The following is a 16,297-nucleotide window of genomic DNA, read 5'->3' as shown; positions in this document are numbered from 1 at the left end:
TGGAATGTTTGCAAGCTGGATGTACTTAAATCAAGGACCACCTGCACATTTCACTGAAGTTTATTCCTTGGTTTGTTTCAGACCCAATTTGATTTGTCACAGGCTCTAAATATGAGTATTTTTCTCTTGCTGCTTTAATTTTTATTTCTTATGGTGCCTTTTTTATCACCTTATTCTTCTATTTATTCCATTCTTCAGTCACATATACCCCATTCAAAACTTTTACTTTTCTTCCATACTTTTCCAAATTAACTAGTAAAAATCTCTCACACTTTCCCATTAGAAAAACCACAAAATTCACACACTTATATAAAAAAATTTGCTTTGTTGAAAATATCTTTTTAGAAACATACAGGACAAAAAAATCTTACACATATGAATAATTATCCCAAAACAGTCTTTTAAAAACATTTTTAAGGACATGAATACCTTCATGTCTACTCATCCATTCATGAACACATACCTTTTGACATAAATTCAGTGACAATATAAATTGGTTCCTCAGAAACAACAGCATATAGTGGAACAAGTTTATCATGTCTTAGTTTCTTCATGATCTGAGCTTCTTGAAGAAAAGCTTCTGGCATCATTGTACCAGGCTTTAGTGTTTTGATTGCTACTTTTGTGGTTCCATTCCACGTTCCTAAGGAAACAACAACTTCTGTTATTTTAGCTAGTTTTGGAGGATTTTCAACTGAAGCCATTTGTGCCATGTTTCAAGTTTAATGGTGAAAACAATAGCAAAAGTCAAATTGAGGAAGATAAAACAAGTAACAGGTACAAATTTTATAGAACATGAATCTCATTGAGATGTTTGGAATCTGGAAGGAAAAAAAAGGATAAGTATGGGAATGTTACTAATTATACAAAAGATTGGCTATCACATAACAGACTGACTATCCCAACTTACAAGGTTGTTGAAATGGAAAGAATGTCCCTAAGATGTGTTATTAAAAACTGTACTCCTTCACTCAAATCCTACCCCAATGCCTATCTTGGGTGTTCTCAGAAACAGCTCTGGCAGGATCTACCAAGCTGGAAAAGGTTCAACAATAGGCCCACTAAGGAAATGCTTTTTATCTGAGGACACTAAGTCCTCAGAAAATCTTACCATCTAGTTGGCTTTTATATAATAAATCTTGGTTACAGGACTGTTTAAAGAACATCTATTAAGTTACAGAGGGATGGTGATCTGTGTCAGTGGAAGAGATCCACTGACAAAATTATAGCTCCCTGACAAACTGATTCATTCCAAATATATGGATTCTTCACAGGATTCTGAACTCCAAGATGCTGATTCTATGCTACAATACATTCCTACTCCCACAATGTTACTCTTATTTTCTTCTTTAGCAAATATTTCATACCACAGGCAGCTGGTGGAACAGTGGATAAAACACTGGGCCTGGAGTCAAGAGGACCTGAGTTCAAATCTAGGCTCAGGTACTTGCTAGCTGTGTGACCTTGGACAAGTCACTTAACCACTGTTTCCTTTGTTTCCTCATCTGTAAAAGGGGGATTGTAATAGCACCTACCTCCCATAGTTCTTGAGCAGATTAAAAGAGAATAATTACTGTAGAGCATTTAACACTGTGCCTGGTATTCAGTAAGTGCTGTATAAATGTTAGCTATTGTTGTTAGTTATGACTAGCCAGAGAATTTCATACCTTTCCTAGTGCTGAAAGAACATTCTCCTCCTGATGTTGGCAACTCTGACATTAGCTAAAGCTCTTAATTTATAGATATGCCAAATCACTATGAATCAGTATCTTTAGTCCACTAAAGTTTTCAATATTAATGTTAAAATTATTTTTCAATTATAATATTTTAATTCATATTTAAATATCTCAAATAAAATAATATAACTGGGTGAGATTCAGTATCAGTGGCAAGAGATTCCATTTGGAGGAATCACCCTCACCAAGGAAACCACAGGTCTGGAGCAAAAGATTTTCTAAAAGTCATTGCTTCTTACCCATCCATACTTCACCAAAACATCCTTGGCCCAGCTTAACTTCTAGACGTAAAGATTCTCGAGGAATTTCCCAAGCATCTTTTGCCAAACCTTGTGTCTGAGGTTTCACAGTTGGACACACAGTTGTTAACTTATGGCATAAGCCATCAGCATGTTCTGGAGAATTAATATAAGTGTACTTGAAATTTCATTACTTAGAAAAATTAAGTTGTATCCAATAAATTTTCTTTATCAGATGAGGTGATATTTATAAAAGCAATGAACACAGAGGCCAGATCATAGTAAGCACTAAAAAAATTCTTATTTTCTCTCTTAATAAAAATTTTAAATATTAAAATTCATATAAACATACAAACAATATAATGCTAAACTTACTCAGAAACATCTATAAAAAAAGGTGGGTCAATTGATCAACAAGTATTTCTTAAGTGCATGCACACTATACGCTAGGCACTGAGCACATAAGTGAAAAAATGAAACAGTACCTACTCACAATGAGCCTATATTTTAATGAATGAGACAAGTACGTAAAAAAACATACACAGCAGAAATATAAAGTGAATAAAAATAAATACATGAAAGTAGTTAAATACTTAAGAGGGAAGGAGGACACTAGCAGTTGGGGACATCAGGAAAAGTTTCATACATATGGTGCTTGAGCTATGTCTTAAAGGAAGAGAAAAATCTATGAAGCTGAAAGTAAGAAGGTAGTATATTCCAACATGGGAGATAGCTAGTGGTAGTTATAGCCAGATGCAGTTATATGTCAGGTACAGAAAGATGGCTGATGTGGCTGGATCTCAAAGCGTAGGAGAGTAGTGATATCCAATGAGGCTCCAAAGAGGCTGGGACCAGGTTGTATAGCTTTCAAAAGCTAAACAGAGGAGTTTATTTATTTTTTTATAGAGGAGGGGTTCTTAACCTTTTTTGTGTCATGTACACCTTTGGCAGTTTGGTGAAGCCAATGGATCAGTTCTCAGAATATTGTTTTTAAATGCATAAAGCACATAGGATTACAAAGGTAAAAAATTATATTGAGACATAGTTAGCATAAAAAATATATAGTTTGCAAAGTGTTTAAAAAACAAAAAACAAGTTCATAGATTCCAGGATAATAACCCCTGTCCTAAAGGCAAAAGAAAGCAAATGAAGTTGAATGAATAGGAGAGTCACAAGGTCAGATCTGTGCTGAAGGAAAATTACTCTCACAGCAGGGTATATGAGGGACACTAGTGTTGAGACCCTTAAGGAATGGAGACTAATTAAGACCTGACTTAAAGTAGTACTGTGTATATGAAGCGGAGTCAAGACATGGGATGAGGAGTCCAGGAAAATGCCAAGATTAAAAACCTAGAAGACTGGAAGGATGCTGGTATCTTCAACAGAAATTGAGAAGTTTAGAAGATCGAAAGCTTTAGAGGGAAAGATGAGTTCAGTTTTAGACATATGAATGTCGAATGCAATTATTGATACGGGACCTAAATGGAGGTACAGACTAGGGCTATATATGTAGATCTGGGATTCTTTTTTAAAGACAAGATAGACTAGGAGCTGATGAGGTCATCATAAGAGTAGAAATCCTAAGACAGAATTTTGGGGGAACATCCACAGTTAAGAGGTATGATGGAGATGATGAGACAGCAAAGGAAAATGAGAAGAAAGAGGCAGATAAGTAAGGAAGTGAATCAGAAAAAACTAGTGAGAGGAGACAATATGCAAGAACATAGTACAATTGGTATCAAATGCATCAGATTAGTTAAGAAGGATGAAGCCTGAGAAAAGACGATTAGATTTGGCGTTGAAGTCACTGTTAGTGATTTTGAAGAAAGCATTTAGTTGCATGATGATATAGGAAGCGAGTGATATACAAAGAGTAGAAAAATGAGTGAGAAAAAAGGAAGGAGAAATAGCAAAGGTGGACAATTTTTTCAAGGAGTCTGGCTGAGAAAGGGAAGAGAGCTGTATGATGAGGGTATGGTAGGGCCTAGTTTTTTGCAAATGGAGAAAATTGGTGCAGCTAGGTGGCACAGTGGATAGAGCACCAGCCCTGGAGTCAGGAGGACCTGAGTTCAAATCCAGCCTCAGACACTTGACACTTACTAGTTGAGTGACTCTGGGCAAGTCACTTAACCCCAATTGCCTCACCAAAAAATAAACAAATAAATAAATAAATAAAAAGAGGAGAAGATTTAGGCCTGTTTGAAGGCAGTAAGGAACCAGCTGATAAGGAGAAGTTGAAGATCTGAAAGGGGGTGTGATTAAGTATAAAATCTGCCAGAGGAGATGCAAGGGATCAAGTGTAAGTGTAGAGGAGTTGGCCTTGGCAAGTACAAGCGCTAGCTAACTCTTTGTCAGACATCAGCAGAAAGAAGGAGAGAATAGGAGATTATGATAAAGAAAATGGTAGCTAACATCAAATGGCCTCAATTTTTTCAGTGATGTAAAAGGGAAGGTGCTGAGGAGGGGAGGGAAAGGAGGAGATGTGGGAGCCTTAAAGAGGGAAGAGAAGATCAGTAATAGCTTCCGTGGAGAGCGAGGCAGAGAATCAATTAGGGACTAATAAAAGGACTGTCTTGCTTCAGTGAGAACCCAACTGAGGAAGTATATTGAAGGCACATTACTAATCTTATATTTTAAAATTTATGATATTTAAATAACTACACTTAATAACTTTAAAATATTCACCTACCTGTGTAGTGTTTGACTAGTTTCTGCAAAGTATCAAATTGTGCTCTGGTTGTGATATAGTATCCACCATTGTCAAGTTTCCTAATTTTGTAGTGTTTCACATTGTCACCCCTTATCTCATCCCAATCACGAATAGAAAGGGAAAAAGCACCTAGAAAAATGAATCCTTTTATTGTAACTTTCTTAAAATACAATTATGGAAAGCATTTACTATTTTAGTTATAGAAATACATCAATTTAACAAGGACCATACCTTTGGTGGTTTCACTTTCTCTTACTAAGAAAATACCTCGCTGGTTTCCAGGATTTAGAAGCAGTCTCTCAGCATCTTTTCTGCCCATTTTGCCAAAATACCATCTGGGAGAAAAATGAAGTGTTAGGATGTAAAGATGGAATCAAAGACAGGAAAATTACAAAAATGCAACAGGAAAAAAAAACAATGATAGTAAGGTATCTGGTTGGAAAAAAGAATTCAGGTGGCTGAAAATAACATAAGGAAAGGCTAAAGAGGGGCAGCTAGGTGGCACAGTGGATAGAGCATCAGCCCTGGATTCAGGAGTACCTGAGTTCAAATCCGGCCTCAGACACGTAACACTTACTAGCTGTGTGACCCTGGGCAAGTCACTTAACCCCATTGCCTAACCGAAAAAAGAAAAATAAGAAAGAAAAAAAAAGAGAAAAGGCTAAAGAATTAAATACAGAAAGTGATTTTAAATTTTTTCATGTAAATTTCTGGCACAGGTGAAAATACTTAAAAATTATTTTACAGTCAACTCTACGGATTTTTTGTTGTTATTCAGTTGTTTGTGACCCCATTTGGGGTTTTCTTGGCAAAGATACTGCCATTTCCTTCTCTAGCTCATTTTATAGATGAGAAAACTGAGGCAAACAGGGTTAAGTGACTTGTTCAGGGTCACACAACTATCTGAGGCCAGATTTGAACTCAAGGAGATGTCTTCCAGATTCCAGGCCTGGTACTCCATCCACTGTCCCACGCAGCTGCCCCCCAATCTATGGATAGTGCTACTGAAAGGGTGTGCTGAGGGATGTTTAGTAAGGTATACTGCAAACTCTATGGAACCTACACTTGCAAATGCATGTGCAAGTCTGACTCTCAGGTGGCATGCTGTAACTCAAAAAAAGCTTTGAGCCTAATGTCACATACAAACCTCTAAGTAAATAGGAACATCATCAATAGAAATTCCATTTATAAAAATATCCATAGTTCACCAGTGAATAACGAGGGCAGAGAATGAATAAATTTGACTCATCTGTGTTAATAGCGGCACCAAGTGAAAACAGTGAAAATGTGGCAGGAGATAATACAGTGGCATCCATGCTAGTAGCATCCATACTATATGTCCTGGATAAGTATCTATATATCCAATATGCAATCAGAATCACTAATACCATATCCAAATTATTGGGAATTTTTCATTACGAAGGATCTCAGTTTTATTCCATCCTACCTACAGACATACACATTAATAAACTAACACAATAAATTAGCAATAACTATGCTATGTGAATGGAAAAATTATACAGTAATTTACTCCTGTGAATTTTCCTAATAAAGTAAACTGATCACTTTTGACAGATATAAATAGCAAAATTTATGTTATCCTTTCTATATCCTTGGAAGAAATATTAATTAAAACTAAATAAAATAATAAAATAAAATGAATCTGTGTTCTATATTTGGAATACAGAATATTTTTATAATGGCTAAAATGGAAAAATATCTAATAGTACAAATATAGTTGAAATCTATACTGCATTTCAAAATTTATAAAGCATTTCATATGCTTGATCCCATTTGCTTTTTACACTGTGTGACAGGTATTTTAGTACATTATTATTACTACCATTTTATAAATGAGGAAAACTCAGGTTCAGGGAAATTATGTGACTAGCCTATATTCTCATAGCTAGTAAAGTGCCCAACACAGGATCAGAATCAAAGTCTAGCAATTTATCCACTGCACTATAATGCGATGCCTAAAATGAACACATTATTTATAAGTGCCAAAGAAAAGATATATATATTTTAGAGAATCAGAAATTTAGAGCTATTATAAAAAATGAAGAGCTGGAAAGGATCTTTGAGCCGATGCAATCCAATCCCTCTTACTATACAGAGAGGAAAAATGAGATTTTGAGAAATTAAGTGACTTGCTGATTTTTTTTCTTTTATTTTACAAGGAAGAAATTACAAGAAAGACATAAAGTTAAAAGTTTACATAATAAGCTCAAGTTAGTATTACCAATGACTACCTGGGATAAAGGGCAACCTTCTTTTTAAATAAGTAAAACTGCAGAACTTGAAAATGGCTTCTAGGCTAAATATGGGGGGAGAGGGACGTTCCGCTATTGGATTGTCAAAGGATCCAGGACTTCTTATAACTTTTAAAATCATTTTTTACTGAATACTCACTTTTTATGATCTTACTCTTAAGTGTTTATCACTGAATTATTGAGTTTCACATAACATCTTCTATTAATAGGATACATTAGTAGTATTAATATTGGCATAAAATTTTGTGGTCATTACATCATTGTAGAATGTATGTTGAAACACATTTGAAAAAAGTATAAATAAAATATGAAGTAGTGCCTTACTCTTCTGCCTGAATGGAGTCTGCAGGAGCTACATAATTGCTAGGGATATATCCAGTCTTTCCTGTAGCTATAGATCTCGCTTCCCACCAGTCTCCTTCCCTGTAACAAATACAATAGCAATTATAAGGTAGACATGTTAATAACTAAGACATAATATATGGAATGTGATTTTCCATTTTAAGTTTTAGCAAGAGGTATACTTCAATTTTTGTTATTCTTGTTATTTTCTGTTAACCTGATTAGTATTTGGACTTTAACACACTAAAATAACTTACACAAATCAAGGACATCCTGATATATCATGAATCTTTATATTCTGTTATTCCAAACTAGCAATACTATTTTTTTTAAAGTTTGGTTATAAAAACAGCAAGTGAGAATTTGTGTTTGAGAAGTGGTGTTACAAAATAATCAAGGCTCAGCTAAGGAGCAAGCAGCTTCTCTGATTTCCTCAGTTGTTAGTGTACACTTCCTCCTAAAATTACCTTGCATTTTTTCTTTCTTTGCATATTCTATTCTTTCAGTAGAATGTAAACACCACCAGGTCAAGAAATGACTCATTAATTTGACAACTACTATGATGGCCTGAACATGACAGTTGATTAATAAAGGTTTAATGAATTGATTTGACCTGTATGACTGGAAAAATAAGGTGAGCCACTCCAATATGTAAAAGAGTGAGCAATAACAACTAGACATGTTGTGCTGGTAACCTGAAAATATTAAAAGAAGATAATGGAGAAAGGCCTCCTGACACAGAGGTGATTTATGGGACGATATAGACAAGAACTGCACAAGATGTATTGCTTGAAGGGATAGGGTAGTGGTAATTATGATGTGCACTTGTGAAGGAAGTACCTAGGTTATAGATCACAGGTCCATCAAACTATCAAAAAAATATAAGAACATAAAGGCTCTCTCTTGTGTAATTCTTTCAAAACCAAAAGGATTTAAAACAACAACCAAAAAAATCCTTAAAATTAAGCAATCTGAGGAGCAATGATAAATTTTTACTAATTGTCCAGACTGTCTTATGATTCACTTTCTAACATTACATTAAAAACTTCACTGCTCCTTTTATTTATTTTAGAAAAAGATTAAGATACTTATCCCTCGAGTAAGCAAGATGTTAACACTGAATAATTATAATAGGGAATCTGTTTATTATTACCTAAAATATTCTCAGGATTTCCCAAATAAAAGCAAGAATACAATAACTAAATGCATTTCTGACCAGCCTTGCAATTATGAACACAAGTTAAAAAAGATTCCACTAAGTTTACACATAAGTACACCTAGCATTTTAGAAATGAAAAATGTTTTTATGGCAATATAAACAGTTATTGCCTAATTTATTTGTTTTGTAAATCAAAAGAGTGAATTTTTTTCCCTCAAAGCAGGGCAAAACGGGGGGAAAAACACACCTCACATCAGTAATACAATTAAATGTGTAAATTAAAACATTTTTAAAAATCAAAATTGCTTGGTTCTCTCATATAAAACACTGCATCATCAGATATTTGCACACTGAAAACATTTTAAGATATAAAACTTCTCAATGAGAGGTGAGGGAAGAAAGGGAGATAATTTGGAACTCAAAATTTAAAAAAAAAAAGGAATCTTTTTTTTTTTAAATTTTTTTATTTTTAGGTATTTGGGGTTAAGTGACTTGCCCAGGGTCACACAGCTAGTAAGTATCAAGCGTTTGGTCGAAGGCCAGATTTGAACTCAGGTTCTCCTGACTTCAGGGCCGGTGCTCTATCCACTGCACCACCTCGCTGCCCTAAAAAAACGAATCTTAAAAATTGTTTTTATATATAATTGGAAAAAATAAAAAAAATTAAAAAAAAGATATTAAAACCTCTCAGTAAAAAATAGGGAAGACAATAAATATACCCTTTCCTGATGTTGTATATGGGTTATTTTGCTTGAATCAAGCTTATGAATTACAGTATTCACTATGAAAAACTTCCATAACTTAAAAAAAAAAAAAAAAAGCAGGCCAGGTAAACTGTAAGGAGAAGAGGGAACAATTAAAGGGCATACTCAGTAAAACCATTTAGTTTCGGAGACTTGAGTTTTTGTTTTTTTGAGAAAAATAAAAATGTAAAAAGTTGAATTAATATGGTCCAAAAACTAATAAGGAAAATAAAACTACATTTCTTAAATAAATATTTTAAAATATATTTCAAATTTATATTATGGCTTTATGGTAAGAGAAGAGGAACTGGGGATTTGAGAGGATGGTAAGAAGAAAAATAACAAACCTATGATTAAAATTTACATGATGAATTTTGTTTAATGTGAGACAAAGTTATACAAAACAGACAGAGGAAGTTTGACCAAAGGTTATCTGAGCTAGTTAGTTGAGCTAGTATGATTGAATATGAACTGTTCACATCAAACCCTATAGTGTCCTGGAGCTAAAGGCTTCAAAATGTTATTATTAGCCATCCTACCTCTAAAATTATAATCTTATTAACTAATATTAATGGCTTTATAATATTACTTTATCCTTAAATATTTTGAGTAGCTAAGTCCCTTATCCCTAGTTTACAGACTATTACTACAATTGATATTGATTATCACAAGCTGACTTAACAGTACTTCCTAGTGAAACATTGTAATACTCACGTATTGTTAATTATTTGAAATCTTTCACCCTTCTTAAAAGAAAGATCTTCTGTAGTTCTGGCTTCATAATCATATAAGGCCACAAATATAGTAACACCACCTAACAGATTAAAAAAAAAATGACACGTGGGCATACTGTATATAAGGAAAAAATTCTGATAAAAAAAGTTGAAAGTTCGATTCTTGCCCTCATCTATTTTTTTCAAGATCCTATGGTTTTTTTTTGGTTGTTTATGCAAATAAACAACAATATTTGATTAGGTACAGCAAAACATATCTTTAAAGGCTTGCCTTCATTAAGGTGTCTCCCAGGAGTATTTTAACATCATACAAAATCCTCTGATCTAAGCCACAGAGATAGCTTTGTTCAATGACCATGTGATAATCAATACTAAATGGGCAAAACCAGGTAAAGCTTAGAGCTAGAAGAGTCTTTAGAACAACGTCTAGCCCAATTTACTTGTTTTACAGATGAGGAAACTAAGACCAAGAGAAGTTAAATGACCAACTTAAAGTAATGCAGGTGATCCAGGTTCTTTGTCTAAATCCAATTTTCTTTAAACAGAACCAAACTGTGCCTCATGTCCTACAATACAGTGTAAATGGAAAAGGGATTCTCTATACATTTTGAAGACTTCTACATGTTTCTGTTTGTTAAGCTAGTCAATTAAAATATAAGTTCATTTCAGGTAGGGATTATTTCATTCTTTGTATTTGTATCCCCAGTACCTAGCATATCACTCTCTCCATTCCAATTAGATTGACTGCCTACAGTATACAATATTCCATTTTCCATTTCTGGAAATGATTCCCCCATATCTGGAAAGAACTCTTGGAACCTTTGGCTCCCCTTCAGGATTCAGCTCAAAGCCCCCTCCAAGTAAAAGCTGGAGGCAGTGCATGTTGAGTTTCAAGTTAGGGGAACCGAGTTCTAATACAGCTTCACATTTACTAAACGTGTGGGTGTATCTTAAACTTTCTCAGCCTCAGTATTCTTGTTTGTAAAATGAAGCAGTTGGACTCAGTGGTCTCTGAGACCCCTTTCAGCTCTTAATGCCCCTACCCAAAATTATTTTGTATTTATTATATATATTTTAAATTTTTACTTAACCACATGTATAGTGTATCCCCACCAATATTACTATAAGTTCTTGATAAGTTGGGAATGTTTTGCTTCTGTCTTTGTTTCGACAGCACCTAGTACAGTGCCTAGCAAAGAGTAGGTCCTTAACAAATGCTCGTTGAAGTGAACTGTTGAATCAAGGGTTTGAAGAACGCATATTGCGCAGATTATAAATTGAAGTTTTATTAGTATGTATATTTTGGACCCATGGGCCAAGAATTAGATAGGAGGAAGTGCACAGCCTAAGACACATGTGGGGAAACTGCATAGTATTTCAATAATCCCAGGCTGCTCCCATTTAAAAATATCAATATTTTCCTGCTGATGCTATATGGATGCCTACCATTGTAAATACCATAATCTCCAAAAGAATAAAAATTGCAGGGATCTCAAAAGGCAATAGAGAGATGCATAATGATGGTAAATAATCAATCTTCGGTAGATTATTAAGTGATGACTAAGAATTGGCTACATATAAAAGATATCATCCAGGAAACGGATGGTTAGAAAAGGATGTGAAGCAGTCGTGTAAAGAGGAGGAGGGGGAAGGGAGGGCCCAGGAGAAGAGCTAGAAAGCCTGAGTGTTGCAATAATACTCAAGCAATGTTAATAGACCTTCATAACTTCCAGTATGTTGGCAAGGCCCTACAGAACAAGGATCAGTCTCAGTGAGGGTTGGTGTGTACAAAGGCAGGGAGTACCCACATTGACTGATCAGATTCAACAAAGCTAGGGTTAGGTCAAGGAGCAAAAGAGATATTCTGTGAAACTATAGGAGCTAAATCCTATGGAAAAAGTGAATTTTCAAGACAGCTAAAGCTTACTACTTTAAATGCCAAAATATTTTTATTCTAATCATTTTGGATGGAAATCTTTCTAAAATGTATTACACATTTTAATAACTTCTTTAACAAAATACACAGAAGAAAATGTAACTGTTTTCTGATTCTGCCGTTATTGGTTCTTATTATTTCACTGTTATGTTAGGCCTTCAAGGCTACTAAAATGTGTACCACTAAGGACATACACTAAATGGCTTTAGTTGTTGGCTTTTTAAAAAAATTTGTCTGTTTGTAGTGATTTTTTAGGGCAGATAGGTGGCACAGAGGATAGAACCCTGGGCTTGGAACATGGAAGACTCATCTACATGAATTCAAATCTAGCCTCAGACACTGACTAACCGTGTGACCCTGGCCAAGTCACTTAACCCTGTTCACCTCAGTTTCTCATCTGTAAAATGAGCTGGAGAAGGAAATAATAAACCACTTTAGTTCTTCGCCAAGAAAACCTTAAAATGGGGTCACAAAGAGTTGGACAAAAATGAAACTCAAGAAACAATGATTTTTTAAAAAAACTTTAAAGACTTCACACACACTTCTTACTACTGCCAGTCTGATATTAGCTCTAGAGGTAGTCATTCCCTCCAAACAAACATATTCTGGCCACTTCTAATTTGCTTTTTCTAATCTGCTGTGGACTGGAAAATCTAACAAGACAGAAAAATAAAAACACTGACGGTCTAACAGGCTGAGAAACCTTTGGGTTAAAGTCACATTTTTTCATAAAAGAATACCACTCTTCAGGCTTAGAGACATTGGAAAGGTACAAGACATCTGTACTCCTTATTTGAGATTTCCTATAATCCTAACTGAAAAACACTGAAATTATTCCACCTTTCCTATATATCACTCTTTCTGTACTAGATGACAGCAAGAGGTTTTCTTCATTCTTTTGTTTTCCAAAGTCAGCAATTTATACCAAATAAATGACAGGAAACAGTTTGTAGGACCATCTAGATATGTGGCTCAAAAATGCCACAAGTCTCTATTTCTGAGAATATTTTCCTCCTGGATTCTCCAATTTTTAAGTTCAAAGGTCGATAAGGACACTGATTGGAAATAACGATGTGGCTATAATTTCTTTCAAGATCAAAATTATCATATACATTCTCATTGTTGTGTTCTGACTTCCTATAGATCTCGTAACCAAAGTATTTCTTATCTTTAGGGTCCCTAAAATTCTGTGGGTTCAAGTTTTGTGAAAAGAGTCTAAAGTTATAAAGTGGTCCTCTAGCTAAGATAGAATTCTGAACTATATTTCAATACCACTCATAATCTTCATATATGCATACAGAATGAGGGCTGACTTACTGAAATGAATAAGTTCATTTCACATTAGCAAAATACACTCAAAAAAGTCAAATTATCTAGATTCAACGACATACCTAGTTTCAGGTCTAAAGAACTAAATATGTAGGCCATCAAACTATTTTTTAATGATCAAATATATTTGGCACATCAAGTTAGGCAAATATTTTACTAGAAGGAATTCTGGGATATATCACTCATATAATGCTATAAAATATAGGTCTTCGTTAATGCAGAGCAGCAATTGGATGTGTGTGTGTGTGTGTGTGTGTGTGTGTGTGTGTGTACATACATATAAATTAAACACTGACAAACCTCTAAAAATGTATAAATAATTGAAAACTGTTATCAGTGAACTGAAATGAAAACTACATTGGCATGTAATGAAAGATCTCTTTCCTAGTTATATGCTTTTCCTTTCTCCCCTTTAATGCACATGGAGAAATGGAGATCATACCTTCCACAGGCCTAAAAACCGACTGCCAGGTGTCTAGTACCAAAAAACCCACACTGCTACTTGTTTGTTGCCCTAAATAAATGACAAGACTGATGACAGAAGGATGCCTTCCTATCCTGCCTCAAAAAGGATTGGGATTTTGTCAAAGGTGGAAATAAGCACAACACTAAATGCATTTCTTCCTCTAAGTATATATGCACTGGTTAAGCCATAAATATGGTATACTACACATTATCACGTGTAGTTTCAACAAGGTAGGAGGAAACTATAGTAACATAGATTTGATCAGGCAGCTGGAGCTTAATTTTTTCTGCTTCATTAATGAGAAAAAAGAGAGAGAGAAGGATGGGCAGAATACTGGTTTTAACTAAAACACCATGCAAATATTTTCTTAAACTGTCCAGAACATTATTCATATATATGTTCTAGAAAGTTTAGTTTTATGATAGAGACATAACTTACCATCTACAATAAGGGAAACATATCCCACTGGGTATTTGAGTATATAATGCTACTCTTTGTTAAAGCCAGGGTCAAAAAAGTGAAAAAGTGAAAAATGTTCACTTAAAACTCACCTGTTAGACCAGTAGAATGTGAACTTGGCATAGATGAAAAGGCAGAAGTAGCACCTCCAAAAGGTGTCATCCCTGCCGAACCTCCAAATGGTGCCATGGAATGACTGGTAAAATTAACAGCTGATCCCTTTACTGAAGATGGCTGGCACACTGGGGTAAGTTCTGATCCAAAATGACTGACATTTATACTAATAGGCTCTGGACTACTTTCAGTTCCATATTTCATAGTTGGACCTTTGTCTTCCTTACTTTTAATGCACCCCATTGTTGATTCTACAAAGATGAAGAAAAAAAACAAAAAGTAAATAAAAATATAACTATCAACTTGATTTTTAGAAGCCATAAAGATTGTTATGTATGAAACAGCATGGAGCAACAGAAAGGACTGGAGTCAGGACTACATGGGTTCAAATCCTGTCTGAGATACTTAATAGCTGTATGACCTTGGGCAAGTCATTTTATCTGTGTGACCCCAGTTTCCTAATTTGCAATATGAGAATAATAGTACCTACTTTATAAAATTACTATGAGAATCAAATGAGATAATACATACATTTCTTTCTGCAAACCTTAAAATGCTAAATGCAAGTTATGATCACTCCAAAAAGATGTTATTATATAATTCCATTTCAATGAATAATATGAAGTAAAAAAGAATTGAATTTCTGAAATAAATGGATCTAGATCTTTTCTGGCAGAAAAGACAATAAAGATGCTCCTTTCATTTCATTATTTTTCAGTGCAGTGCAATCACATTAAAAAAAGTTATTATCTAAGCAGTATAGTAACCACTACATAATTTATTGAAGACTAAATATTCAGGATTCTTGGCAAATACCATATACATTACATAAAAATACTGATGACTGCCATATCTCTTTATCCACTTGCCATATATATTCAACATAAAACTAAAATATTCACTAATGAACTAGCTACATGAATAATTACTTTCTACTCAAACACCCTTACCTTATTTATTACCAACCCTTACACCAGCCCATTGTATTAACGATTTTTGTTGGCCTCTCTCACAAATTATGATGTTTCAATAAAAAATAATTTGAATATCAAAGAATTAAGATCCCTTGGGAAAATATTTATAGTTGAGCTGGGAAGATCAAATATGAAAGGAAGAATATTATGTCCAACTATCAAATGATTTTATTGAAAAAAATTACACTCAAAAAACAATCAAGGGGTAGCTAGGTGGCGCAGTGGATAGAGCACTCGCTCTGGAGTGAGGAGGACCTGAGCTCAAATTTGACCTCAGACACTTAACACTCACTAGCTGTGTGACTCTGGGCAAGTCACTTAAACCCAATTGCCTCACCAAAAAACAAACAAAAAAAAACCAATCAAAACTTGATTCATTCTTTGTTCAAAGAATTAGTTCACAGTGACAACCTGTTGAACATTATTTTAAAACACACTATAATATTCAGTTTTAAGAGAGACTTTTAAAGTACTACCACCCTTACTGGGAAAAATAATACTTTGTGGCCCAGGACTGACTCCTTGACCTGACATATAAATCTTTGATGTCATACAATACGTGTATTTTGAATTCATCAATAAATATGATTGAGAAATTATACTGTAGTTGAACCAGTATCTGCAGATGACAATAGAGCAACATACCAAAATATCTGGGATAAAGATTTTTCCCTTGAGCAGTCTTCGGGGGAAAAATCATAACCTTGGAAACATACACTAACAAAACTGAAAAATAGAGGATTAATGAACTGAAACTGCATTTAAAAAATTAGAAAACCCACAAATAAACCCAAAATAAGCACAAAAGATGAGATATTAAAATTATAGGGGAAATTGATAAAGTGAAAAAAAAACCCATAGAAATGATAAAACTAAAAGTTGGTTCTTTGAAAAGATTAATACAATTGACAAACCTTTTGCTAATCTTATTTCAAAAGTCATAAAATTAAACGATAAAGGGAAATCACAACAAAACCAGAATAAAAAGAATAATCAGAATATTCATTTCATAAACATTAGGCACATATTGTATATATTTATATGCTAACAAAACTGAGAACACAAAATAAAATATATTAAAAA

General features: G+C 34.2%; 1 protein-coding gene across 2 annotated transcripts in view; it reads right to left on the bottom strand.

Annotated features, from left to right (window-relative positions):
- LOC114054092 (tyrosine-protein kinase Yes) overlaps positions 1-16,297 on the bottom strand; it is a 99,665-nt gene that overhangs the window by 25,540 nt on the left and 57,828 nt on the right. For both annotated transcript variants that reach the window (XM_027877207.1, XM_027877206.1), the window contains exons 2-8: positions 14,219-14,491; positions 9,917-10,016; positions 7,283-7,381; positions 4,917-5,020; positions 4,665-4,814; positions 1,976-2,131; positions 464-643 (exon numbers count right to left, since the gene is read on the bottom strand). In XM_027877207.1, coding sequence (XP_027733008.1) covers positions 464-643; positions 1,976-2,131; positions 4,665-4,814; positions 4,917-5,020; positions 7,283-7,381; positions 9,917-10,016; positions 14,219-14,483 — 1,054 coding nt within the window. In that variant the 5' untranslated portion in view covers positions 14,484-14,491. The remainder of the gene's footprint in view (positions 1-463; positions 644-1,975; positions 2,132-4,664; positions 4,815-4,916; positions 5,021-7,282; positions 7,382-9,916; positions 10,017-14,218; positions 14,492-16,297) is intronic.

This window comes from Vombatus ursinus, unplaced genomic scaffold, assembly GCF_900497805.2.
Source record: "Vombatus ursinus unplaced genomic scaffold, bare-nosed wombat genome assembly UNPS02014812.1, whole genome shotgun sequence".
In the NCBI taxonomy this organism is placed as follows: Eukaryota; Metazoa; Chordata; class Mammalia; order Diprotodontia; family Vombatidae; genus Vombatus; species Vombatus ursinus.
Note: the sequence above shows the minus strand (reverse complement) of the source record. Positions and strands in the feature narration are given on the sequence as shown.